This window comes from Symphodus melops (assembly GCF_947650265.1).
Source record: "Symphodus melops genome assembly, chromosome: 4".
In the NCBI taxonomy this organism is placed as follows: Eukaryota; Metazoa; Chordata; class Actinopteri; order Labriformes; family Labridae; genus Symphodus; species Symphodus melops.
The window spans coordinates 24,417,829-24,444,507 of NC_136694.1; the positions used below are offsets into that span (position 1 = coordinate 24,417,829).

Genomic DNA, 26,679 nt, shown 5'->3' on the forward strand with positions numbered 1-26,679 from the left:
AAAGAGAGGATGGAAATCAAGAATTCCCACCTCATTTCCACACTGTAACAGTTAACTGATAGGACTGTCGATAGCCTGCAGTTGTTTACCACAAACTAACAAATCCTGCTATCTGTAGAGCATACAGAGGGTCCGCTGCTTCTGAGGGTGCAGCTGAATAGTGTGAGGGTCGTTGTGTAAACAGACGAGGAGAGGAGCCCTTCAACAAACAAAGATTTAAAGCCCAGATAGAGGAGGAAGAAGCGAAAGAAGCTGAGAGGTGGAGGTGGAGATAAGGAAAGCGCGCTCATACACACTAAAACGCACGCGCGCACACAAACACACGTTCTGACTGTGAGCCGCGCGCGCACCTCTCAGGAGAAGGAGGAGGAGGAGAAGGAGGAACCAGAAATCTTTTCTAGTTTGCTTAACATCACATCCCCACTGCCGGGAAAGCAAACACGCTGTCGAAGCTGCAGAGGAAGAGGAGTGAGTATCTGCACAAAGCTGTCAGCTGTCTGCTCTTGGGAGCCTCGCGCTTCTTCTACTACTCCTCTCGCGCGCTTACTTTACAACTGTCGTGAACGGGAAGCTCGTGAAAGTCTGCGGAGTCTCCTCGGCATGGAGACACAACTGCACTGACGGATGGTTGGATTTTCCCTCAAATTTCTTCCTACCGAAAAATGGTAAGTGTGAAATACTAAAGAGTCACGTACTCTTTGGTCGTGGATTGTGATATGGCGTGGTTTTTATTCTCCTCAGTAAATTTACTAAACTCAATTAAAAGCCTAACTAAATATTGTTTCAGCCTGTCTGACTTACGAGCAAATACTGGCCATCGTAACCCACATCATTTGTTGATGTTACATTAATTAAATTACAAGCTCATTTGTATAAATTTATTGCATTAAAATTAAATGTAGGTCATAATTTTTGACACCCTAAAATTTATCATCCTGCAGAGTTTTTTTGTAAGTGTCTCGCGAGAGACATGTAGGCTAAGGCTTATTAAAAGAAAAAGAAAACGTTTTTGTAATATTTATTTATATGTTTTTTTTTATTTCTTCTGTTTTATTCCCCACCAAACTCAACCTGCTCCCTTTATAGCTAATTTAAAATACCAATCAAAAATATATTTATATTATATTATGTTTATAAACTCGGCTGATATATGTTTAGAAAACTAATATGTCCTAATTATTCTTAAAGGAAAACATTCAGATGCTTCTTAAACAGTTGAGATTTTAATTTCCTGTGCAAAATCTTCTACGTCTTACACCCAACTTTTTATTCATTTCATGAGATAAACATGATTTTTGTAAAGCCTTTTGAAAATATGTTGGGTTGGGGAAAACTTTGTGAGGCACCTTCTCTTCGATTGAGCTCCTTTTGTTTTTCTTGGTGCTGCTTGACTCCGTGCAACGTTTTTTGGCTTGCCTTAAGTACAGAAGATTACACCCAAATCACTGACACCCCTCTGCAGCCATGCAGGGACCCTCATTAACTAAATTAGGGGAGCCTCGCTAAGCATTTTTCAAAGGCTGGCATTCATATTTTTCAAGGACCCCTTCATGGCTCCAGACTGAAATCTCACACACTGTGTTCTTTTGCCAACCTTTTGAATCACCTTTGAGCTATTTCTATCAGCTGCACACACAGAGGTGCAAGAATTAATGGGGCCCTTTGGTTTTCAAACAAATTGATGGAGGTAGGAAATTTGATTTATAAAGACCTTTGGCGAACTTTTCTGTTTTTAAAAATTAAAGCCTGTAAAATATGACATTTTTAAGATAAGGGGAAAAGTTTGTTGTGACATTCAGATTTGAACGTTTTTCTACATCCACGTTTATTTATTTATTTATTTTGCATCTTAATAAATGAACAATGAAGTTTTCTAAATTAAAATTAATTGTTTTTGGAGTTGAAGTTAATCTAAGCGAAATGTGTCCATGAATTAGCTCTATAAAAACGTCCCTCTTTTTTGAGACGTATAAAATAAAAACGACGTTCATATATCTCTTAACCTGAAAAATACCTGCAGCAGAACTGGTATTCCTAAATTGGAGTCTTATTAAATTTCATGTAGTCGCTGTATCATATGAAGTCTGTGACGGATTGTAAATGTAAGTACATCTCCTTTATATACCTGTATTTCAATCCCCACAAATATCATCCCAGGGCCTTGCAGGGGTTTGGAAAGGTGTCTCAGACCACATACTGCAGGCATGTTTTTTTGGGGCGTGTTTCATTTAACACTGTGGTTCGTCTCTTAATAACATTAGGCCTCATTTCTGGACTCCCCTGACTCTCCACCTCGGGCCCTCTCAGTCGCTCTCTCTTTCTCTCTCTCTCTCTCTCAGCCTTCAAGGTTCTTATTACCGCCTTTAATAAATTGTGAATAAGCAGCAGCCCCAAAAAGTCTCTGGCTATGTAGAATTCCCCATCCTGTAGCGCAAGGCACCCCTTCCTAAGAAAACACAAATTAATTCCCAAGCCCTTCTGAAGCCAAACGTTTGTGGAATGATAAATATTTTCTTAGGAAGCTCTGCTCGTCCTGACTTATCTGCACCGGTTTAATTCTATTTCTTCATAGCCGCAGTGGCCGTGATGTCTTTAGGCTCCTGTGCATCCCTCACACTAGCTGTCTCTGCCTCTCTTTATCATAGGAGTCAGACAGCCGTGCTCACTTTAACTCAGGGTTCATCCAGGTCACTCATGTAAACCTGTATAATGTAAAAAAAAAAAAAAAACATTCAGTCCATCATCTCAGTCTAAAATGTTTAACCTGAACTGAGTTCCTTCAATAATTTGCATGTCAAAGTGAAAGTCTCTTAAAGTTACATGCTACTTTGTTGTGGTATTAAAACACAGTGTTGGAGGTATTCATTCACACACACTGCCTGTTTTTATTCAGCCCACATATACAGAACATGTCTGTCTTAATTTACCTTAACTGTTAATCATAGCCTGCTAATAAGGATAAGATATTTACATGACGATGTTTGTCAAGTGCTTAAAGTAAAGAATATATACATTTTTGTGTAAATATTTAAACACTGTAGCAATAAGTCACTGAAGTTTTTATTTAATAAGAAAGAAAATAGAAATTAAATCTGAGTAAATTTGTGAAAATCTTAAAGTAAGACATTTTTATCTCATGGACTTCCTGGTTAAAAAAATGTTAATGAAACACAATTAAACGCACCAAATTAAAAAAAAATGACACAATTCTCTGGAATCGTTTCATCTATACAGACTTTTATTTTTTGTATTCTTTACTTCTTGTTGGGTTTTTTTTGGCGACACCAAGTCACACCTCCTGATGTGACTGTCCATTTGTTTTCTGCTTTAGATTTTATGTCAGCTGTCACTGTAGGAAAGTAACACATGACAAAGTCAATAAGAAATAAGGAGCAACACTGAACAGCAAAATAAAACAATAACATTTTTATATAGTTGTTTTCAGACATGATAAAATCTTCTTTTGATTTTTAAGTTTTAATGGAAACCCGCTTCTGATGTTGATCCAGTCTGAGAGTGAAGCAGACATGAATGAGTCCCGGTGTGTGCAACTTTTTAAACAGCAGCTCGTCTGATCAGATCACAACGCTCCAGCTTTACACTGTTCAAGCTTTTCGTCAATGAAATTCATGAAAGCAACAACAATAGGTGAGACTGCAACGAAAATGATCAAGTAGACCAAGATTCACTGACTTTTCTTAAAGGAGTACTTGTCTTTTTGTCTACAGTTGTTTGTGTGTGTGTGTGTGTGTGTGTGTGTGTTAGAACTTATTGACAAGTAGTTCATTGTCCGTGTAGTGTTACGTCTGTGTGCGTGTCCATCTGCATCCATATCGTTACATTGAGTGAAACTAAGGATCAGGATTAGAAAGTATTAGTTGCTCCGTTGAATCTCTGACAGTCTTAGGCTCGAAAGTTATCCCACTTCTCCCTAAATGTGTTCTCCCCCCGTTCCTCCTCTTTTTAATACCCTAAAGCCCAAGGGAGCTCCTGGGGAGGCCTTGTGAAATGATGTGTGTGTGTGTGTATTAACTGTGGGCTGTCAGCAGACAACAGCTGTCCGTCTCCCCTCTCCCTTATCTCATCTCAAGAACTGTAAAGCCACACATATCGCTGCCAGCAGTGACCATATTTCATTTTTTGCTGCTTTATAATAACCGCTTGGGTACTTCCCACCGAAAGGAGAATTTAATAATTTGTTGCTGCGCTGGGACGATTTTCTTAAATGTCAAAATGTTTTCTTCAGCCTCACTTCTCTCCATTGAATCTTTCCCTGAATTTCCTTTTCCCCAGTTTCTATCCTTCTTTTCTAAATTTTCCTTCATTCTTATGTCTCCAAAAGGCATAAGTCAATCTCTTGCTCTGTCTGTCTCTCTCTCTTACACACACACACACACACACACACACACACACACACACACACACACACTGGCTCGCACAGTAAATCTAACAGTAAAGAAGTAATTGGACCTCGGCCCGTCTGTGTCGCCGGTGAGTTTCAGCTACCAGTGAGATCCGTCTGGCCAGCTGTTAGCAACTAGGGCGGCCACTTTTTGTATCTGCTGAGGAGACTGGTGGAGGGCAAACCTTTTTTCTCCTAATGACTAATAAAGCAGCCATCTCAGTGTGTGTGTGTGTGTGTGTGTGTGTGTGTGTGTGTGTGTGTGTGTGTGTGTGTGAAAATTCATTAGCGAAAGCAGGGGCACTCATGCAGTCAGGCGTGTGTCAGTTCTGAGTGTGCGAGCGTGTGTGTGTGACCACTCTCCCCATCACTGGACCAGATGTTTTTTTTTTTGTTTTTTTGTACCTGGGAGCCAGACCACCATCTGACTGGGGTCAGCACAGTCCTGCAACCCCACAGCCGCTCCTCCAGTCTGCAGGGAGGTCTGCCAGCTGTCCCCCACTCTGACCCTCGTCCCGGGGCACTGGTTCTAGGGGAGTCACAGTCTGGGCCTTGGGGTAGGTGGTCCTTCTTGGAACTGGCTGAGATTATTAGATATATTAAATGTGCGAGTGTCGGGGTTTGGGCGGTGAAAGTGGGCGAGGAGGAGCAAAAGAAAGATTTCCGAACAAGTATTGAGGGCGAGCTTGCTGGAGGAAAAACAGGAAAATAAAGGCACCGGCATTGTTGAATAAAGCGGTTTTGATTACTGGGAGGGGGAGGCAGAAGGAGAAGGGGGGCTTCTGGCATTAAAGTAGCCTTGTTGGAGGGAGTTAGTCAAGTGGAAAGGAAAGGCCACCGAGTCTGAGAGGTAAAGTTACAGAGTGGAGAGAGAGCTGGCGACAAGCTCCCCGATGCCAGAGATGAATCAGAGCCTCTCATTGAATTCAAACATTTTCTTTTTAATTCACAGAAGAATCCTGGGAGAATGTTTGGTGACTCTTTTAGTGATGGGGTTTCATTGATTCCTGTGCGTACTGTCTAAAACAGGTTGCCCGAGCTTCTTCGTTTGTGTTGCTTGCATGTAAACATTGAAGCTGTGGACGTTAGCGTGCCGGCTGTGTGAAACCTTCCTGAGATGGTTTCTCTCTGATAGAAAAACCAGCGACAGAAATGTGGAAACGTCTGACTCCTGTGTTTTTGCTTATTACTGTCGAAGCAAATATCTGCGGAGTCGACAGAAAGCAGACAGGCTGCTGGTGAGATTAGCATTTTGCCCAACAAGAAAAGTGAATATGTTGCTCTTTTTTTTTTTTTTTTTGCTTTGTTTCCTCTGAAGGTGATATTTGTCTGTAAACAGAAATAATCTGATAATTGACTCACAGGGAGTGATAGCACACAGGCTCAGGTCTTTAAGTGTTTGATCCGTGTGATGCTAAAATATGTGGAAACCGAACACATAAACGCACACTTGGGATGTGTTCCCCTCTTAATGAATTCTCTGAGATTATCACTCCAGCATGCCTGAGCCTCTGTCTCCGCTCGGCTTTTATACCGATTACAAAGTGCCAAATAAAACATCTTTCACATAACTCTCCAGTGTCCAGTATGTGTGCAGTTTGTGTTTAGTTCAACAAGTTGTTCCGTTGGCTCATCTTCTGTCTTATCGTCATGTTTTGGTGATGTCAACTGGGAAGGTTTTCTTTGAGCTTTTTATATGAAAATAGATGAAGACATTCAACTCGAATGCTGAGAGTGAAAGTGCGGTATAACTGCAGTCACAGCTGGGATATTTTGTGCCGAAGAGGGCAGTAGCTGGCAGATGGCACCGATGTTTGGCCAATAGTGTCACAGAAAACCCAAATAGTGGGCCCCCTTGTTCGTAGTCCTTTATCAGAGAGAGAGAGAGAGAGAGAGAGGGGTTTTTGTGCAGCAACAAATCAACCCCCATCCTTGCCCAGGGCACTTTTTTTTTTTTTTTTTTTTCAGACTGTCCAAATTGCGGGACTCCAGGTGGGGTCCCATATGGCACGATTACAGGCCAGCAGGTCACCTCAACAAGCAGCTGATTGAGAACCAAAATGTTTCGATAAAAGGTCAAAGCATCAGAGGACCACAGCAGTTTGTGAGGAGAAATCCCAACGTGTCTTTAAGAGTAAGACTGACACCGACACAGCAGACATATTGACACGACGAGCAAAGCAGGCACTCGATAAATAACTTTGTGATTACTATTAAATGAGATAAGAGGCACACACCCTTCACATTCAGCGAAGCCTGACTAGCCATCAAACCGAGGGTCTAATTACACAAAGCTGATGGAAGAAGAAGATAAAGTGATGAGTCAGTCCATTGTGGATCCCAAAGTCTGTAAACATTATTCCAAGTAGAAGACAGCAGACCTTGTTATCTGTCTGTTTGTGTGTGTGTGTTTTTTTATGATATGGTCTGAACTAAATTTTTCATAACTTATAATTCCGCTTCGAGTGAACCTGATGACACACAGATGTGAAAAGGTTCATGTCAAGCTTTTTCGGAATCAAACAATCAAGTTTCTTTGCATTTGTTGTAGATAATATTTTTAGATGTTCCTCAAGCTAATAAATCAAGATGTAGTCAGTTTTACTAAATGTTGACACATTGACACTCACGTAGTAGTTTGACAGTTCTGTGAGTTTTGTAGAAAGTTTGTGTCTATTTCTTCGCCTTGAGTCAGAACCCCAAGAAGATCTCTTCTCTTTCATCGATATCCCTGCTGCTAACAGTCTCGATACTTCACAGTCCATCGCCCAAAAACAAAGTGCTTATTAGACTGTTGAACAAAACCTGAAATAGCTTCCCTCCGTCATCATTTCTGTAACCCTTCTGTCCACTGCTAATAATGCTATAAAAGATAAAGTTTTTGATTTTTTTATTCTGTTGTATTTAATCCTAACATACAGCATTAAATCACTTCCTATTCTATAATATTAAATGATGTCATATCTGACTCAAACAATAACTGCTTCTTTCAATCGTTTGAGTCCATTGCTCTTGCAAACAACTATAAAAAAAAAACAACTAAAAAAAACCTGCCCTCAGATGGGATCAGATGACAGGTTGTACGAACAGCCTTGTTTTTGAACACATCGTGTTCTGAGCATCAGGCTGATGAATGCAGCTTGTTGGCACATCTGAAGTTTGCTCACTCAACAGCTTAGCTAAGCAGCAGGTAAATCTCTGTGTATTCCTTTAACTGTCTCCAATAGCCGGTCAGCTTAAAGCACTGTGATGTCATCAATCAGCACAAAGGCAAGAACTTGATATCCGTGAAAGAAGCAGTGGTCTTGCAGAACCCTGAGACCCAGGTGAAGCTGGTGGGACTAGCCTTGTAGCCCCTCGTGGCCCCCTGTGGCCCTGCTGGGTTTGTTTTAGCTTTGGTTTCAGCTCTCGGCTCTCCACATCACTGCTGAGCCCCGCTCATCTTCCCTCCGGTGTCCTGCAGTTCCCATGGCCTTGTGCGCCCTCCTTCCAGGCCTCACCCTGAACCAGGAAGTGCCTTTGCTATCAGGCCGAATTTTTTGTGTGTACGTGTGTGTCCGTGCATACGGGACTGTTGCTGGGATGCAGCTGAAGTCAAAAGGACTCAGAACAGGCGTTGCTCTTACTTTTGATCCCTGGAAATGCAAAGAAAAACATCACTTTTCTTATTTTTCCTCTGTGCTGAGGGATCAGTGTTACTCTCTGGAGCTTCACAGTCTGCGTGTGATGAAGGTCAGATCAGGGTCTCCAATGGCTACAAGGGTCATTTCTGAGGTGGAAAGTCACAAGAAAACATGATTTATACTAAGTCATATTTCAGATTTAATTAAAACAAGATCAAAAAGAAGACTTTAAGTTATCATCACTTATATAAATCTGAACATTAAAATCTAAATACAAATTGTATAGTATACTCTCGTCTTTTCACAGTGCACACGGCTATGAGACACTGTAGATCCCCTCTGTAGTGTCATGGTGTGTTTTATTGCAGTTTATGTTACGGTCAGTTACACAGGTGGATGTTTTTCTGAACATGGTTGAAAGCATTTATTAACTCAAAAAACACTGCAGGCTGTCACGGGTGTTTTTAAAACCAAGAGGGGCAGCTCCATCAGCTGGAACTGAAACAACACTGGTGTGTTTTCTTTGCTATTTAGTCCGAGATTGTGCTTGTAATGATGCGAGTTCACAGAGAAGGATGCCGAGAGCTGGATTGTTGAAGCTGCTGTTGGTCAGCGGACTTCTCACACTTTCTGTCACTTTGTTCTCGTGCTCGGACAGCCTTTACTTTTTTCAACCTCATCTTCATCTCTGCTGCAGTAAAACCCCTCTGCCCCCATAATTCATGACTGTCATCTGTCTCTGTCGGCGTGTTGTCAGCGAGGTCAGGGGTCGGGCAGTTAGCTGCAGCTTTGCCAGATTGGAATGGCCCAAAGGCAAAGAGACAGAGACATAGAAGAGGGAGAGAGACAGAGAGAGAGAGAGAGAGAGCATGTTCAGTATTGAGCTTCATCAGGATGGAAAATAAACAAGAAACCACAAACATGTTATTTTTGTTGTTTTATGATGGACTAATGTTTTAAAATGGTTTTGAAAACTACCAAAGTTGAAAAAAGAAACCAAACCTTCTGTCATATTTTGAACCCAATAATGTCCCAAGTGAGAGAAGGAGATCAGGAGTGATCCATTAAAATTCACAGGTAGGTTTAACTGGGTTATGACTGACAATTCTGTGGAATTTAAATTTATCTTCAGGGATATTAGAAACCAAGTGCACACAGAAGCAGTGAACAGAAGTGTGGTTTATGTCCTAATTCATTTGGATTCAAAAATAAAGATGAGTTGACTTTAGTTAACATGTATGCAGTCCATGTTGCTTCAGATTTACTTCTGTTTTTCTGAGTTCCTTTTATGAGCTGCTGTCAGACAGACTGACCTCGTCCAGCTTCCTCCTTAGACTAATTCATGTAGCATTGACCTTTTGACCTCCAGATCACTGAGCTAAAACCTCCCTTTCCCTCCCATCTCTAAGCCACATAATCTCTCACTCTTTTATCTTTTGTCATTTTTTGTGGATGTGGATGGTAATACAAGTAATCAAAAAACATCTATCGAAGTATGTAATAATTCCTTACAAATGCTAGGTGTGAAAATTAAAGCTCCTGTGAGGAGTTTTTATCAGGTTGTGGAACAGACTGAAACGGATCCTGATTCCTCTTTTAGACCTTCAAAGTTTCATAAAATCATCAAAGATGGTTTTAGTGTAAAGATGGATTATTCATACACAATTACTTTTAGTGTCTGAATCGACTGCTGATGGAGTAGGCGTCGGATAAAGTGATTAGCAGCACGCTCCAGAAAAAGTCTGTGCTTCACTGGCCACAAAGTTTACACTGAGTGATGTATTTTTCTTGTAGTAAAGCAGTTCTTCTACTGGAGATGATCAGGAAAAAATATACTTTATGTACCCTAATGTCCACAGGGGGCGCCAAATCAACACAAACTAAAAGTTCCTCACAGGAGCTTTAAAGGGAAACTCATTTTCTAGAAATGCAATAAACAACTAATTTATTGGATTACATACCTGATTTATGCATTTTTAACATCCTGCAAAATATAATTAATCAAATACAGACTTTTACCACCACAGAGATACTCTGAGAAACAAAGTCGAATAACCTCTTATCCTTTTTCAATCTTTCTCCCTCATAAAGCTCTTTTGTCTCATCCTGTCCCTCATCATATGACCCCCAGTCAAACTTAGAGTTGTGTAAACCCTGTGAACAACTAATTTGACTTTTTGGACTATTGCCAGGCTTGTTCTGGCTTTTTTTCTCTTGAGTTTATTTCCTCTCCACAGTTGCACACAGTATGCACAACAATGGTGCCAAACAGCAGAGTGAGTCAGCAATTCCCTACGGAGAAGAATTACATTTGCATTACATTCTCCCTTAAAACTTGTTAAACTCATTTGGCTGTCAGAGACTCTAACAATGTCAGGCGTCGCACCAAAACCACATTTCTTTCTCAACTCTTGAACTGCGTTCATGGAGTAAAAACTCGCTCCATCCTCCTCATCCTGCTGCAACAAGACCCTGAGGCACGTCTCCATGTGTCAGTCACCTGCATACCTGTGTCCTGATGGTGTGTGTTTGCTATTGTTTCCACAGGAGAGTTGACAGCTAGAGAGGAACCTGACTAACAGCAGTGTGACGGGATAAAGAGGATAAAGCTCTCCCTTCACAGAGGCAGGTGAGAGAGCAAAAACTACAAAGAGAGTGCGACAGATGAAAGCGACTGGATTTACTGAAATCACCAGGTTCACTGTGGAAGTTAAAAAACCTGATTAAATGCCCCAAAAATAAACTTCATCTAAAAGAGAAACCGTTTTTTTTCTTCAAATAATTAGTTGACAAATGAGGTGAAATATATCAGTTTTATTAAATCTGCAATATATATATATATATACATCAATTACTTGTCATTAAATCTTATCATATCTGTATGTCTTTTGAGTTTCTTATTATGTTTTACAAATCTCCCCTGGACTTGTGCAAAGATTATTTGGGAATAGTTATACATGCGTCCTTTGTTAGTAACACAATAACATGTCAGAAGCACCACATTTCAACAATGTGAGATTAGATGAACATTTGATCTACTTTAAAGGTAATTCTACATTTCCTGACTGGTCGAAATGTTAACTTACCTACAGATGCTGTTTTTGTTTTATTTACAGAGCTTCCCATTATCTACTTAGAGCTCTTCATTCCTACTTCAGGTGAGTTTTAACAATGTCACAACAATTTCAAGTAGAACTGCAGAACTTCTTTCTTATACCTTGTACTTTTTCTTTAAAATACTTTTAAAATAAAAGCCTTAAAATGATTTTTAACATTTTCCACCTTAAGTGAATTTAATTGTGCAGTTTAAGGAACTTTTTTCTGTTTGCTTAATGTTTTTCTATTGCTGTTTCGAGCTTGAAGTTGGAGAAAGAGAAACTGCCTTGTTTGTTGCATTCGTTTCATTCACTTTGGTTTGAGACATATTTGCATGTCATGTGTCTGTCTGACAGTTGTGTACTGCATGTTCTTCCTCTTGCTCTTTCATTAAAATAAAAAATTAAAACCAGACCAAACAGACGGTTTATTGTAACAGATAAAGAGAAGAAGAACTTGTTGAGAAAAGTTTCCTCTTTATCTCTTCCTTATTAGGATCAGCTGACGGGGGATAAGTGTCATGGCTGCGTATGGACAGACTCAGTACAGCCCCACCCTGCAGCCAACAGGGCCATACACACCCTATACACACCACACACAGGGCTACAGCATGCCGTCGTACAGTAAGTACATCAGATTCTGCAAGCTAGTGTGTGTGCATTTAAATCACTGTTGTGTTATTTTGGATGCAACAACATCACAGATCATTGGACAGAATCAGGAGTGACTGGAGAACAGTTTAGGCTCATAAGAACAGAATAGAATTACAAAAGATAAGAAACAAACATGATGGAGGAATGGTGGTATCTCAGCACGACAGACGTTTTCCGGTGTACACAAGATGCAGTGACTGTGTTCGGACGCCAGAATGAATGTTCAAATATGATTGTATCTTTTTTTTGTTGCATATCAGAAGATAGAGGTGTTGTTCATAGTTGATTAAAAACTATCCGAAATACATATTTACTATGGTAAAGTTTATTTGGTCATATCATTCAAAATGTTTAGATGTTAAAAAGGTTGCATGTTGGCTAGTTTTGTAAGAACAAACAAAAGGATACTCAACTGTCTCTCTTCATGCTTAGACATAAAAACAGAAGACGGCCTGAGTCACTCTCCAGGACAGACTGGACTACTGGGCTACTCAAACTTCAGCAGCACTCCTCCCAGTCAGAGTCTGTACAGCTACTCACACACACATGGTGAGTTTCAAACACTGTCTCACACACACACACACACACACACACACACACACACACACACACACACACACACACACACAGGACGGAGCATCTATCGTTGCGCTGCCTTCTTCTTTTACAGCTTCTCTCCTCTTCTCTTTCCTCATCTTTCTCTCTTTTCCTCTCCTCCTCACGACCACACCTGTTCTCCATTAGCTGCGGTCTGGACTCCTGGCGTCAAAAGTCTCCCCACCCCTCCTCTTTTCTCGGGGTCAGGCCCCCTTACTCCACTCAGACCAACAACACAGCAGGCAAGGCAGCACTTGTGACCGTGACACAAAAAGAGACATAAACAGAGAGGAATGAAAATGGAGAGAAAAACAAGAACGCAGGGGGAAAACAGAAGATGGGTTGAGGGTCTTTGATGAAAAACAAAAACTGAAGAGGAGGTTTGCCTGGGAGTCTGTGCAGCTCTCTGGCATCCCTCTGTGTGTGTGCAAGACTTTGGTGTGTGTATGTATGTGTGTGTATTAGTGCTGTACACATTCCTCAGTCGTCCGGCGCCCAAAGCATGACTCGCTCAGTGCGACTTTATGGCTTTGGAAGCAGCGTGAAATTGACCTTGTGTGTGTGAGGGGAGAGGTTAAGGTGCGTTTTAAGGGGGGGTGAACAGGTTTAAAGTTGCAGACGGGGGGGAAGACCCTGTTTCCACTGTATGGATGACACAAAGGGAGAACAAACAGGATCAAACAGTAAACAGATGAGGTGTGGACCTGCCTTGTTCTCAAAGTTTTTTCAGTATAAAGTTTCAGTTTTTTTAAATGATAAATAATTGTAATACAACCTTTTATCAAGAAAAAGGCCAATTATTTCCCTTATGTAAACATACTACCTCTTTACTCTTTTAAACATAAATCTGTCATCGGTGTGACTTTATTTCAAGAAACATTTAAAGGATTGAAAGTTTGTTGTGTTTGTTCCACAAACACATTGCAAGGATCTGAATGTATTGCAATTTATCGCTCTCTCTATCCGCTACCCTCAGAGGAGTTGTTGCAAATGTAGTGTTCAGAAAAAATCGTTGATTTATTTTCGAGCCATTTTTTTCATTCTTGAAAAATATGAAATACTTACCAAAACAAGACAATACATGAGCATGACAGTTCATTCTTGAACTTGGTGTAGTAGTTTGACAAATTTCCACTCAATGTCCATGTTTGGATTTTACTGGGATTCTAATCCAGAGGATTATGAGATGTATCAGATATTAGGAGATGATGAAAATTATATCAGGTGACCGATGGTTCCATACCTAGGTCACAGGTAGAGCAGAACAGCCAGATAGTTCCCTCTGCCTCCTCATGCTGTTTTCCCATGTCACTTCCTCTCTGAGAGAATATTCAGATGTCAGACATTATACAAGAATGTAAATATTCATGCGAAACCATTTTGGATCAAACCTCGTACAAAACACAGATCCTTCAATGACTCGTCTGTTGAACCAACAAACATTTTTTAACAAACTGCCGTTTGACTTTCAAAGACACGGTTCCTAAACAAAATAAATTTGTTTGAATGTTTTTTATGCATAAATCATTAACTACGAACTTCAAACGGTAATAAACTGCCACAACGACCAAATGTTTGTAGGATTTCAGAATGTTTCCATGTCGTCCATTATACTGTACACAATACACCAGCATGCACACGCAGGCACACACTCCACACACGTACAGTACAGTACACTGTGTGTACAACTCAAACCAAATGGGGACTATGGGAGCTTTTCGGTGTTTACTGGAGAGACCTCTTGTATTTTTCCTTCAGCCGCTTTGAAGATTGTTGTGTTGTCCGGGGAGGTTTCTGTGTGGTTCTTCCAGTGAGTCATTACTCTTCTGTTTGTCATGCACCGCGGAGAAGACGGGAAAAAAATGCCGAACAACAGGGAGCAGTGGCAGCCTTATAAAAATGAGGAAAGAAATGTTGAAGGGGGTCTTCAAAAAGATTCATGAGAAGAGTTTGCGTGATCTCAGATTAGAGGGGTCAGTGTTATTAAGTGAAATATTTGGACAAAATTCATCTTATTTGGTCCTGACATTCACTTTCCTTAAAGAGTGAACTGTTATAACTGGATAGCTCTTTACTTTTCATCTAGCACCATCAGCTTGTTTAAATCCTATTCAATTTATTTACACTGTCAACAGTTAATTTACTCAACTGATTAAGTTTGCAGGCTAATGTTAGCAGTTAGCTTGGAGCTGACATGACCTGTTAAAGCTGCTATCATTTTCATTGAAACATCCCCACATTGTCAGTGAATCAAAGCCATTTTAGGCTCTAGAGAGCCCTTAGGGAAGCTGTTAAGAATATAGGCCCTCTATGAGAAGATCATCACCATGTACTGTTTCTGTTCCTCTTTTCTACAATGATCAGTTTCCACGTGTAACCTTTCACACATCCATCCTCCTAACAAACAGGAACTATAGATCTGAAAGAAGAAACACTTTTCCTTTGCAGCCGGTGGAAGTACTATTGCAAAATAATCAGAATGAGACATACAGTATGAGATGAAAGATGCAGAGTGAGGACCCATCACTCTTTAATATTACAGGGAGAAACTCATTCCTGCCTTGGCTTTAGTAGACCAATAGATCCTCAGAGCAGCCTCAGTAGCAGCAGCAACAGAGGAATTTCCCTCCTACATTGTTTTGTCAAACTAAAATCAATATCCCAGTGAAGGCTCAGTGAGGAAGGAGTCAAAGCTTTTTCATTACTTTCTCACCACAGCTCCACAGATCAGATCAGAGTCACACTTGCATGACTTCACAGTTTTTAATTGTTGATTTTTTTTTCCTTTACATAATTTACCAGGTGGTGGAATTTCATCTGGAATATTTCAGGGCACACATGCAATCTCCAGTACAACGCCATTCAACCCTACCCAACAAGTGAGTAATGAAACCCACTCCAACAAGTACTCAAAATGCAATCTTACATGATGCACAGCAGCTGCTTCTGTGCTTAATTTATGTATCTTACAATAATCTAGACAAACATCATTTGTTTTCATAGCTGTTCTAAATTTTCTTGACTTTTTAAATGTGGGTCACTTTCTTGACTCATTTTGAATTGGAATTGTTCATCTTTTGATTACACTAAATGATCAGGTTTTTGTTTTCATATCGACAGGAGTTTTCAGCGTACTCGAGCTACAGTCAGAGCCAGTACCCTCCATATTACAACTCACATCACTACAACAGCCCCTATATAACAGGCAGCAACATCAGCCCTGCTGCCATCACTGCTCCGTTAGCCTATCAGCATGCAGAACACTCCGTCATGCTGCCCAATCACAGCCCAGAATCACACACAGGTAAGAAATAACAAAACCATGTGCTTTTTTTTCTCTGGATCTCGGTTGTTTATGTACTTTAGTTTGAAGTTTTTTATGTTGCTCTTTTTTTTTTTTTTTACCATACAATGAATTACGATATAATAAGGTAACATCTCACCTTAACTATTTCTATACCATAAACAAAAGCAAGCACTCTTAACTTTGACTGTATTGTACTATTTACAAAGGAACACTATAAAAAGTAGGGGAACCCTAAAAACAAAGAGAGAAAAAAAGGTGGGCCAAAAATAAAAATAAGTTAATAATTCATCAATAATTCTAAAGAAAATACGCATTAAGACAAACTGAAGCTACTTCACAAATACACAAGATTTTTATCTGCAGACAATTGTTATTCTTGTATACCAGTACTTTTAAATTAAAACCAAGTCTCCTTGATTGAAATGTTTGTATTCTAGCAGAGTACCACCCGCCGCCCAGCCCCCCCACCCCAGGTAAAGAAGAGGGGGTCCAGGCACGGAGGGGTTCCGATGGGAAGCTGAGGGGGAGAAAAAGAGTCAATGACCCTGCTCCACCTCTGGACTCTGACATAGAGGTAAACACACACTCACACTGTCTTTCTGTAAAATATTTGTCTTTCTTTCTCTCCCTCTCTCTCCATCACACATGCACACACACACACACACACACACACACACACACACACACTTTCATGAGGTTAATATTACATATCTGTTATTTTACTGCAGCGTGTGTTTATCTGGGACCTGGATGAAACCATCATCATTTTCCATTCGCTCCTCACGGGAACCTTCTCCTCACGATTTGGCAAGGTAGGCTGATATCACCCTTCCCTTTGTGTTTTACTGTAAGAGGAAGTACGTGCTGTAGCTCACCACACTGGAACAGTTTGTTGCTTTGTGTGTTGGCAAAGCAAAACACCTGTGTGCTTACACCCTGGTCAAGCCATCCTTTTCTCTCTTTGCTTATTTTAATAACAGGCAAAGGTTTTAGAGTCCTCCACCTTTGGGTCTCATCCCTGAGCATTTTCACACGCTGACTGTTTTGCCTTCCTGCCCTCTTGTTTCTTTTCATAATGCACCGGGGTTGTTTAGCTACCCCAGCACCCTGCAGCCTGATTGACAGCCAGCGGGATCTTTACATAACAAGACAGGCGGCTGACGAAGGGGCTGACGATGGGGTGGACAGCGGTGCGTTTCTTGGTTTTGGCCGGGGATGTGTGTTTTGAATTCTCACGGTCCCCCTGCGGGTTGACACAAGGCTGATGGGAGTTTGAGAGCAGAGTTTCTGATCTCTTCTGTCCCCCCCCCGGCGGGCCATGCGTAACGTTGTTTCTTTTTCTTACTTTCCTGCCACAGCGAGGGGGGGGGGTCAAAAAGAGAAACATGGGAGAAAGAAAAAGAAAGGATTGTGGATGTGTTGAAATGTGACTCATGTGCCAAAAATTCCTGATTCCTCCCTCCACCAAAACACCCTGCTGCTGGATCCAGGGAAGCTCAGTTGGATAGAATCTGACATCAAAACTCAGACATGTAGCAGAGGAATAAAATGAATGACAGTGGAAAAACAGATGAACAGTCCAAATCATCAAGACAGCTTACAAGCTAGTAACACCCCTTCATCCAAAATCTGCAGCCAACTGATGTTACTTTGACAAGCATGTTGAACTTTTTTTCTGGCATGAATTATCTCCACCTCACCGCTTTGTGTCTGCCAGCCCAGGATCCGCAGCCTATTAAACTCTTATCATAAACAAATGTTTGGAGCTATACGTAAAGGCAAGTCTGGGCCCAGCGTGCAGGAAAGACTAATGGGTGTGTTGAAAGACAGTTGTTTTCACCAAAGGTGAACAGAGATCCACACGAGGAGCCACTTCCCTCCCCTGTAACTCCTCTTCCATTCTCTCATCTATCATACAGCAGCCCTCTCTGTCACTCTATAGTGTGAGAATTTTCTTTCCCCGACCTCTGCCTTTCATATCAAACATTCCCTATGTAATAGTAAAGGTGGGAACTGAATGCTTGGGTGCTTTTATTGTCTTTTCCTTTCCTTTTTTTTTTTTTTGGGGGGGGGGGGGGAGAATTTTCTTGAATTCCTCTCTGGGATTATCCGGAAAAGTCTTTTATTCAGTAGTCGTTTTTTGAAGGGAGGGTGATTACAGATCATTATTTTAATTGTGAGACAAGCAGGACAATCCTTCCTTAAGCCTTTAATGCCTCCTCCTTCCCCCCTCCAATTCATATCTTCCTCTTCTGGCCGGTTTCTCAATCCTCCCCACTCCTCAATTTCTCCTTGTCATCTTCCCACGCTGAACTTTGTCCGCCCTTTGTCCTTAATTACCTTTTCTTCTTGCAGACTTTTATTTGGAGGGTGTTATTTTGTAAATGTCATCGTTTACCACTCATGTCTCATCAAACCCATTCATACAATTTTCTTTTTTTTTTTTGAAGCCAGAGGACAGATTTGCCTGTCATTTCAGACGCATTAATTTGCCGTTCACCTTTGGCTGACACTGCTCCTCTCCTCCTGTCTAGCTGGCGAAGACGAGCCAACAGTGCCATCAAAACCATACAGCGCACACACACTGACACACACCTGCTTTTGTAGTCTTGAACAACACACCCATGCAGTTAGACAGCCAGGCTGCCCACAGTGTAATTAATGTGTTTTTGCGGGTGATGATTTATAATTTGCTTATTGAAAAAAAAGAAATGAAGCTCGTGTTATGCAGTGCCTGAGTATTGTTTTGTTTTTCTCTCCCTCACCATCTTTACTGCACAAAGACTCAGCGACACTCTTATATTGTCAAGTCACGTTGCCACTTTTTAATAGTGAGATGCGATTTCACAACTTCTCCGATCTTTTGTCGCCACTGTCCCAGCTGTTTAAAAGCTGTCGCTTCGTTGGGCCTCTCATTTTCCTAAAACAGTTCAATAAGTTGTCCTCGTGCTTTTTACAGCTTTTCAATGTTTTACAAATAAGTCTGTTTCTATCTCTAATGCGGGGTGTCCCAACTACTTTGGAAACAGGGTTGTGATTGACTTCAGGTGCAGACTTGTTGTTTCTTAACTGCTACATCTGCTGCAGTTATCCTCCCTTTCTGATCATTTGTGTGGCAATCCGTACAAAAGGAAAGCTATTAAATACGTTATTACTCCCAGAGGTGAATTAAAGTAAATCTTTAAAAAAATTTAAGTAAATCCATCACAGTGACATTCACTGATATGATCATCAGTACATTTTGTAATCATTGCAGTAACATGGAAAAGCATGAGATAAATGTATACATCTGTTTTACTGAATTATTCAAGTCATGTAATTCCAGTTAATACAATGAATGGATGTGAAAGGATGCTGTGAAAGAACTGAATGAATAAGATAACAATTACTTGGAGAGATTTGGGTGAAACTGTTTGTCCCGTTCAGACATTTAAAAGGACGCTGGTGAAGGTGAGAATCAACAGAGACTTTGATTGACAGATAAATATTCACGCTTGCCTCTCCCTCAAACCTGTTTGTGTCAGTTGAGATATGATGAGTTTGCACAGATAATGAATGAAAGGCAGACAAGCAGGCGGCTGCACTGACACGACCAGATTAATAACAGCAGCAAGGATGTGAAATAATATTGAACTAATATTAACCAATTTTCTAAATACCAAAACTCTGAAACCATCAGCCAGCTCGTACGCCTGAGAGTCAATAGTTGAATAAATGAATTACAGTAATAAGGGTGCAACTCCTGAAGTGATCCAGGTTTTGTCTCGACCTCATTCTATGAACGAGGTCAAAAACAAGCTGAGGTTTACTGTTTCAGGTTGATTTAGAGATAAAGGTCTTTACTGTGCCTGAGGGGAAACGTGTTACCGCAGCATATATACACTACACATGCCTGAGGACAAAAACATGTCATCCACACTGAGACACACATTTAATGAATAGGAAGTGAAATGTGTTGAAGGATTCACTTGTTGTAAATTAGGCTGGAGAGAGGGGTGTCGGATAGCCTGATGCTTACAGTATGTATTGCGTGCCCGGCGTGCGGGGGGACTGTGGTCTTCGTCACAGCGGCTGTGGGTTCAGATCTGACGTCGGCCCTTTGCTGCGTGTCGTCTCTCATCCAAATCTCTCCTGTCAATATCTGTATAAAACGAGAAACCACAAAGAATAAAAGACACATTTGTAATATGGTCCAAAAAAAAGGGGAAGTTCCAAGTACAACTATGTTTTTTTAAGCAAGATATTAATATGTATTTTTTTATGTGTGCGTTTATCAGGACTCCTCAAAAGCAGTGTCTCTTGGTTTGTGGATGGAGGAGATGATCTTTAACCTGGCCGACTCGAGACTCTTCTTCAATGACCTGGAGGTAAGTGTCGAAAATGTCTTTTTCTTCCTCTCTTTAAACCATTTCTCAGGAATCATGCCTCCCCTCCAAAGAAATCTTACTACTTTATTTACCCCTTGAAGCACTTTTCCAGCGTTTCTTTGGAATAATTGTGAAAATACTCTCCCGCCATGAGAACTTACCAAATGGTACATATTTGCATATTCTTGAGCAGAGAACCAAACAGCCGAGCGAGAGTTCGGACATTTTGCCTTTTTTCTAACCTGGCATAAGGCACAGTGGCGGTCTTTGTAGAAATCCCCTCACACAAATGTATCTTGTGTCTGCTCTGACTAAAGCATTTTCCTAACAATTTGTTCTCCTCAGATGAGCAATAACATTTGAAGAAGGAGCTAGACCGCTCTTACAGTAGAAGCTTGCCTGCTGCCCAAACTGTTGACATGGACGTCGATGCAATCGCTAAAAAGAATGACTCATGAAGAAGTCCTTTAAAAAGCAGTTTTACTACCTGCGAGTGACTGAAAAGTCTCCCAGGCTGCATTCCTCAACAGTGTTCTGACAAAGAAAAAAAACAGATTACAGGGGGACGCGGAGAGAGAACAAGTACACATTGTGCCGTAATTATATGTGTGTGTCTGAGTATCGGAGAGGAAAATTAGTCAAATGGGAGGAGGAACAGTCGAGAGGAGGGAAAGGAGCCAACGAAGCCATTTGCAAACCCGCTCCTTATCCCCTCTTTTGTTGTCAGGGCTGAGTAAATCTCTAAAGCAGTCAGCCACAGAGGGCTGACAGCGGCTGTTAAATCTGGAGGTACAATTATGTTGTCCTTCCCATGTCAGCACACACAGTGGCTGCAAGTGCTGTTCCTGCTGTCATAACTGTAATACCATCAGACGGCTGCATAATTGTAATTTTTGTGGCTGCTTAATCAAAGTCAAAGCTTCGAATTGACATTCTACTGTTTAGAAAAAGTCACAAGGTAACTTCTGTAACTTTATTTAATTACAGAACAGGAACAATAACTCAATCGTTTAGGGTTCTCTTTTAAAAAAAAGTGTCAGCTTTAATTTAAGTAGATTATATTACTGCAAATTCTGCTTTCAAAGATCTTAAAAAACAATCCATCGATCAGCGACATAATATCAGAACTCTGCTGTCACGTCTTAACTAAAACAAGAGAAAGGGCTAACCCATCTGTCCACTTTGAACTCTCTCGTTTTCTTTAACGCTTGATTGAAATCTTCTTTTCATTTTTTGATAAAGCTCTTAATGATTTGGGACCGGTGAACGGTGGTAAATCTTTGTCTGCGTTTCAGAATCCGTCGCCGTGTTTCGGATCTTCTGCCTGCTGGTTTTCTAAATTCAAATCAAATAATTTACTCAATAAAAATCTGGCAGCAAAACTCTGCAACAATTCACTGCATTAACTGCAAATGTTCCTTTATTTATTTTATTTACTTTCCTTTTAGTGTGTTTTTTATTTTTCACATGTTTAACAAAACTTAGTGATCACAGCATGCTGCCTTTGCTATCATGATTTATTTGATTGCTTTCTTTGCATACACACTATTTGCACTAGTTTTAATTTGCAGCTTGTATTTTATGTTATTATGCCTTTTATTCTTACTACAGTTATATCCTGTATGTAGAAGAAGCGCAGGGGCGTTGTGTATTGTGTGGTCAGTTGTAGCGGCTCTGTGGGGGCGGATGGCACCTGAGTGGGAGGAGGGTGAAAGCCCAGGAGAGTTGAGTTATGTGGAGATGGAGGGAAGATGAGGTAGCGTCTCCATCTGGCTCAAGACGACTGAAAGAGGATAGGAGACCCTTTCTGTCCAGGGTCACCGTGTGACAACTACGAGTTATACTATCACTTTGCTTTCCCACATGTGTGTGCATGGTCATGTGTGTGGACTGACTTCATACTTGACTCTGGATGAAGACGACGAAAGAGGAGATGTTTTTTAAGGAGAAAGTTGTAGACGTGCTTGTGTTTGTTTCTTTTTGCCCCGCTCCTTGTGTTTTGTTTTTTTTTTTATTTTTATTTAAACACATCCCGTCTTTGTTTTCAGCTTTTTCTGTAGCTTCAGTACGCATTTCAGCTTCACTGAGGTTTTTCGCCCTGCGGTCGTGTTGGTTCGATGCATTTTACACCAATAGAGAGGAACAACACGCACACAGTTGTGCTTGTCAAAAACAATAGGCCTTTCTTCGGACCCTCAATGAAAAATGCTCCTTGTTAATGTACCACAGGGTTGAGCTCAGTCTCACAGCCATGTTGACGGTCCTGTGTCTGTGGCGCCTCACTGTCCCGTGTCCTGACACCTTATTTCGCCTTCCTTAACTTTTATATAAGCTTTTTTTTTTTTTTTTTTTTTTTTTTTTCTATAGCTGCTCTCGCTCCTGCAGGCTCCCCTAAAGAGCAGCAACCTGCCCGTGCAGCGCTCCGCTCTGAAACAGATCTCTTAACATATCCGCTCTTCTTTTCATTTCCCAGGAATGTGACCAGGTTCATATTGATGACGTGGCATCAGACGACAACGGGCAGGACCTGAGGTAAAGCTTCTCCTGTGTTGCCGTGCTTCGAGACAGATTGTGCTGCGGCTTATGAACCAGACTTGCCCTCTGGGTGTTTGAGTGCACAGGAGAGAGACGAGGAGCGTGTGGGTTTCTCTGCGTCTGTGTGTGTTCATGCATGCAAGCATGTGCATGTCTTTTATTTCCCCTCGACTTCCACAGCAGTATAATATGTCACAGGATTATCCAACGCTTTCATTCCTCATCAAAATTTCTCTTTATCATTCCCTCTGTCTCCCTTGGTCCAGACGTTTTATTATTACATAAACTGGTTGAAGCACTTTTGGAATATTTTAGGAGTGATTTGAAAGAACCAGATTGTACTGTTTTGAAGTATTTATGTTATTAAACTGGGCCTTTTTCGATATTTACCCATGTCTCTCTGGTGTATATACTGTATGATATCTTACTGACAAAGTTTTAATCACAGCTGAAAGTCAGTGTCTACGTTTTTTCAACTTGAAACCCTTTCTTGTCCATGAAATGTTTGTGGTAGCACTGGCAAAAGCCCCTACATTTGATGAATGGTTTAAGCAAAGCCTTCTTGTTCTCGACCCAAATGGTTTGAATAAATTCCTAGAGCTACAAACTATATCCATGAATGCAGTTACAGCGATTATTCAAGCGTCCCCTCTGAAACGCAGATGATACCGTAAGAAGCCCTGGAAAAAATGCAGCTCGTGTCTATATGATGTATATCCTGACTGTTTCCTGTATTGTGATCCTGCAGCACTTACAACTTTGGCTCGGACGGCTTCCAGAGCCCAGCGGGGGCAGGCTCTCTGTGCCTGGGGTCAGGGGTCCATGGAGGGGTGGACTGGATGAGGAAACTGGCTTTTAGATATCGCAGAGTCAAGGAGATCTACAACACGTACAAGAACAACGTTGGAGGTAAGATCTGCTCTTGTTTCACGTGAGACATCTGTGTAAGTTGTTTTGTCTGAGCTTTTCTAAATGTTCTCCAAATAATTGAGTGAATAATAAAACATATTCTAGCTTCCTAAAAGTGAAGGTGTGTGTTTAAATTGGGAATCTTTTTTTAAATTGAATGATCACTAGCTTTACTCTTATTTCCACCTGCCAGACAATCTAACACTCCTGGTCAAGGCCACCTCTAAAGGGGGGGATAAAGTGGAAAGCTTTTTGAGCCGAGCCTATGTGGAGGGCCCATAAAGCTTAGCAAAAAAAAAAAAAAGCATGGTCCCTCCTAATTTAAGGCAATAAAGACCAAATAAAATGCTACACTTAAATACTGATTATTTCGTGTTGAAGCAGCAAAACATGTTTTATTTATTTTTGAGTCCATTAATTGTTTCTATGTAAAGTCCCTCTTCTTAGAGTGAAAGTGCAGATGTTGATTTAAATCATATCCTGGGAGGACCCATTCAGCGGGCCTTCAGGGGCCCAGCCAGAAGAAAGCAAGTGGCCAGGCATTTCATTTTTTGGGCAGGGACAACCAAAAAACTTTATAATACAATAACAAACTTACATTTAATTGTTCAATATATATAGGGACGACAGTGAGATATACAGTATATGCTTATTTACTGTATGCTGAAGAAATCAACCCAGATGAATTCATTATAACAGAATTAAGCACAAACAGGGCAGCCTATTATTTACCAGATTATCCTGTTGTTTCACAACACTATTCAACCTTACAGTTCACACCCTGAGAAGAGCACCCACTTTGTTTTTCAGCCGATCCTTAATATAGGTTTTGTTACGAAGGTTTCGAGGTTTTGGCTTGAAAATGTTGTCTGAGAATTATCCTGCCAAGGAAAGCAGACAGTCTTGCCTTCAAAATAAGAGCTCAGTATATGAGATCTTTATGTTTGAATTATAAAGGATCGATCAAGTATTTTACTGAGACTGATGCTGAGTCGTGTGTGTTTCTCCCTGATGGGCAGGTTTACTGGGCAGCCCGAAGAGAGAGGAGTGGTTACAGCTAAGGAGGGAGATGGAGGTGTTGACTGACCTGTGGCTCACTCAGGCGCTCAAAGCTCTGGCTCTCATCAACTCCAGGTGTGTTCATCCAACCGTGACTTAATTTAAAGTGAACTATTAGCTGTAAAACGTTTTCTATTCATTTAATCAATGTCTCTCTATGAGTTGAAGGAATCTTTAGCTCAATCTGTCTTCTGAGCTGTCATGACTCAACTACACCTTTGTGTCCTGTCCTGTTGCAGGCCGAACTGTGTGAACGTGTTGGTGTCCACCACACAGCTCATCCCAGCACTCTCCAAAGTGTTACTGTACGGTCTGGGCTCAGCGTTCCCCATAGAGAACATTTACAGCGCCACAAAGACAGGTGGGGAAAAATAAAAACTTTTCAGAAAGAAAATGACGATCTCTTCACTGTTTCCGTTTCCAATGAAATAAGTAAACTGATATGAAACCTTTCTTCATGACTTAATATTGATTCTTTTAAACGTTGTCTTTTCTAGGCAAGGAGAGCTGTTTTGAGCGAGTCTCTCAGCGGTTTGGTCGGAGAGCAGTGTATGTGGTGATAGGAGACGGAGCAGAAGAAGAGGCTGTGGCCAAGAAGGTACAACTCAATCTCACGATTTAGTGATCTGTGTAAAGAATGGGCCTCAGCTGATGAGTTAACTTAAAGACATGTTTTCAAAGCTTCTGTCTGAGGTTTCCATATATTTTAAAACACAGTTTTCCCTGGGTTTGGCAGTTCAGCAAATCCTCCTTGTACATTATAAGCCAACATGTTATCTAACACATATACTTTGTCAAATACTACAATCCCCATTCAAACCACAACCCATATTTCACATCTGCAGTGCATCTACAGGAGCACAACAAGCTGCTGAAGAATGTTGTGTTAGGTTTGCATGTTTTACATCAAAGCTGTGTTTGACTTTGATTTTCTTTTTTTGTTTTCTCAGAAGAACATGCCGTTCTGGAGAGTTTCCTGTCGGGCCGATCTGGAGGCTTTGAGCCATGCACTGGAGCTAGATTACCTCTAGAGGGCGCCAGCTGTCCCTCTTTGCTCTTCCAACCCAGAAACGTGAGAAGCTTCTGAACTCATGAGTGCAGCTCTTAGATGAGTGTGCGCCAGAAGAGACTGATTCAGAGTCAGAATTGATTTTTTTTTTTTTTTTTATGGTCTGGTGATTTCTTATGAGCACCCAGGTGGACCTTTTTTACGCCAAAGCCAAAAGAAATGAGAGGATTTTGAAGTCTGCATTCAGGACGCGTAAACATGGAGCCAAAAAAGGACCGAAATAAGAGACCAAAGTAACACAAAGGACCGAATCTTCACACATCTTCACAACTAACTCCAAGGAACTATGGCTATTAGTGCATATTTTAAAAATTATTTTCTGCTTTAAATCTTTTCATAATTTGTTCCACATTTTATGCAAGAGAAGTGATGCACTGATTTGTTTCTTGAACACAGAGAGTGCTGTACACTAAAACTCAAATTGTTGGTTAATTGTTGTGCGTTGTTTATTTTTATATTTTATGAGACTTTATTCATATTCCACCGAGAGATTAGTATTTTAAAGAATCAATTAGAAGCAGGAATTAAAGAAATACTGTAACATGTAATAGATAAATTAGATAACTCTCGAGACAAATGTCAGATAACTTTCTCCTTTTCAAGATAGCCTGATGATCTTCACCATGAAAATGTGATCTATTTATTATGCGTTTCATTCACAGCACCAAACGGTCTCAAAGTTCCCTGCATAAAAAAACCCCATAAAAATCTCTTTGAAAAGACCAAAAGTATGTGGTTGTAAGAATTAGAGCTTGTGTTGATGATGCTTTGTTAATGACTGGAACTCGAATCCTTCCTTTACTTTCCTGTTTGTAAATGTTGTCATGTTTCCACATCTTCTTCTGTCCCTCTTTCATTTCTCTGATGACCGGTTTGTAAAATAGATGAACTGATCGTGAATGTGCCCGATCACACTGCCTGTCGGCTTAGCTTTGATTTGTATATAATGCTTCATTGTCCCTTTGTTTTGACAGACAGTTAAGATAGATTAATAAAGATAAGTTAATTGCATTGTGGGAAAAATGTGTGTGGTGATTCATTTGATTTCACAGCGCTACTCCT

The 26,679-nt window shown here is 40.7% G+C and overlaps 1 protein-coding gene across 3 annotated transcripts; it reads left to right on the top strand.

The window, feature by feature from the left end:
• Positions 1 to 340: 340 nt before the first annotated feature.
• eya2 (EYA transcriptional coactivator and phosphatase 2) lies at positions 341 to 26,628 on the top strand. 3 transcript variants are annotated; one of them, XM_079342689.1, is made up of 16 exons: positions 341 to 665; positions 10,573 to 10,654; positions 11,142 to 11,183; positions 11,617 to 11,744; positions 12,207 to 12,323; positions 15,174 to 15,250; positions 15,492 to 15,675; positions 16,116 to 16,252; positions 16,407 to 16,490; positions 19,956 to 20,045; positions 22,519 to 22,577; positions 23,329 to 23,489; positions 24,509 to 24,623; positions 24,788 to 24,909; positions 25,046 to 25,146; positions 25,499 to 26,628. In XM_079342689.1, the coding sequence occupies exons 4-16, from the start codon at positions 11,642 to 11,644 to the stop codon at positions 25,577 to 25,579; spliced, it is 1,431 nt and encodes a 476-aa protein (XP_079198815.1). In that variant the 5' UTR covers positions 341 to 665; positions 10,573 to 10,654; positions 11,142 to 11,183; positions 11,617 to 11,641; the 3' UTR covers positions 25,580 to 26,628. The 3 variants fall into 3 exon arrangements, with proteins under 3 accessions (XP_079198815.1, XP_079198817.1, XP_079198816.1); XM_079342691.1 differs by having other exon boundaries at positions 16,119 to 16,252; XM_079342690.1 differs by having other exon boundaries at positions 10,573 to 10,650.
• The last annotated feature ends 51 nt before the right edge of the window (positions 26,629 to 26,679 follow it).

Coding starts and splice junctions, on each gene's coding strand:
- eya2 (XM_079342689.1), top strand. CDS start 11,642: ATGGCTGCGTATGGACAGACTCAGTACAGCCCCACCCTGCAGCCAACA. Junction 24,910..25,045: donor TTACAGCGCCACAAAGACAG/GTGGGGAAAAAT, acceptor TGTCTTTTCTAG/GCAAGGAGAGCTGTTTTGAG. Junction 25,147..25,498: donor AAGAGGCTGTGGCCAAGAAG/GTACAACTCAAT, acceptor TTGTTTTCTCAG/AAGAACATGCCGTTCTGGAG.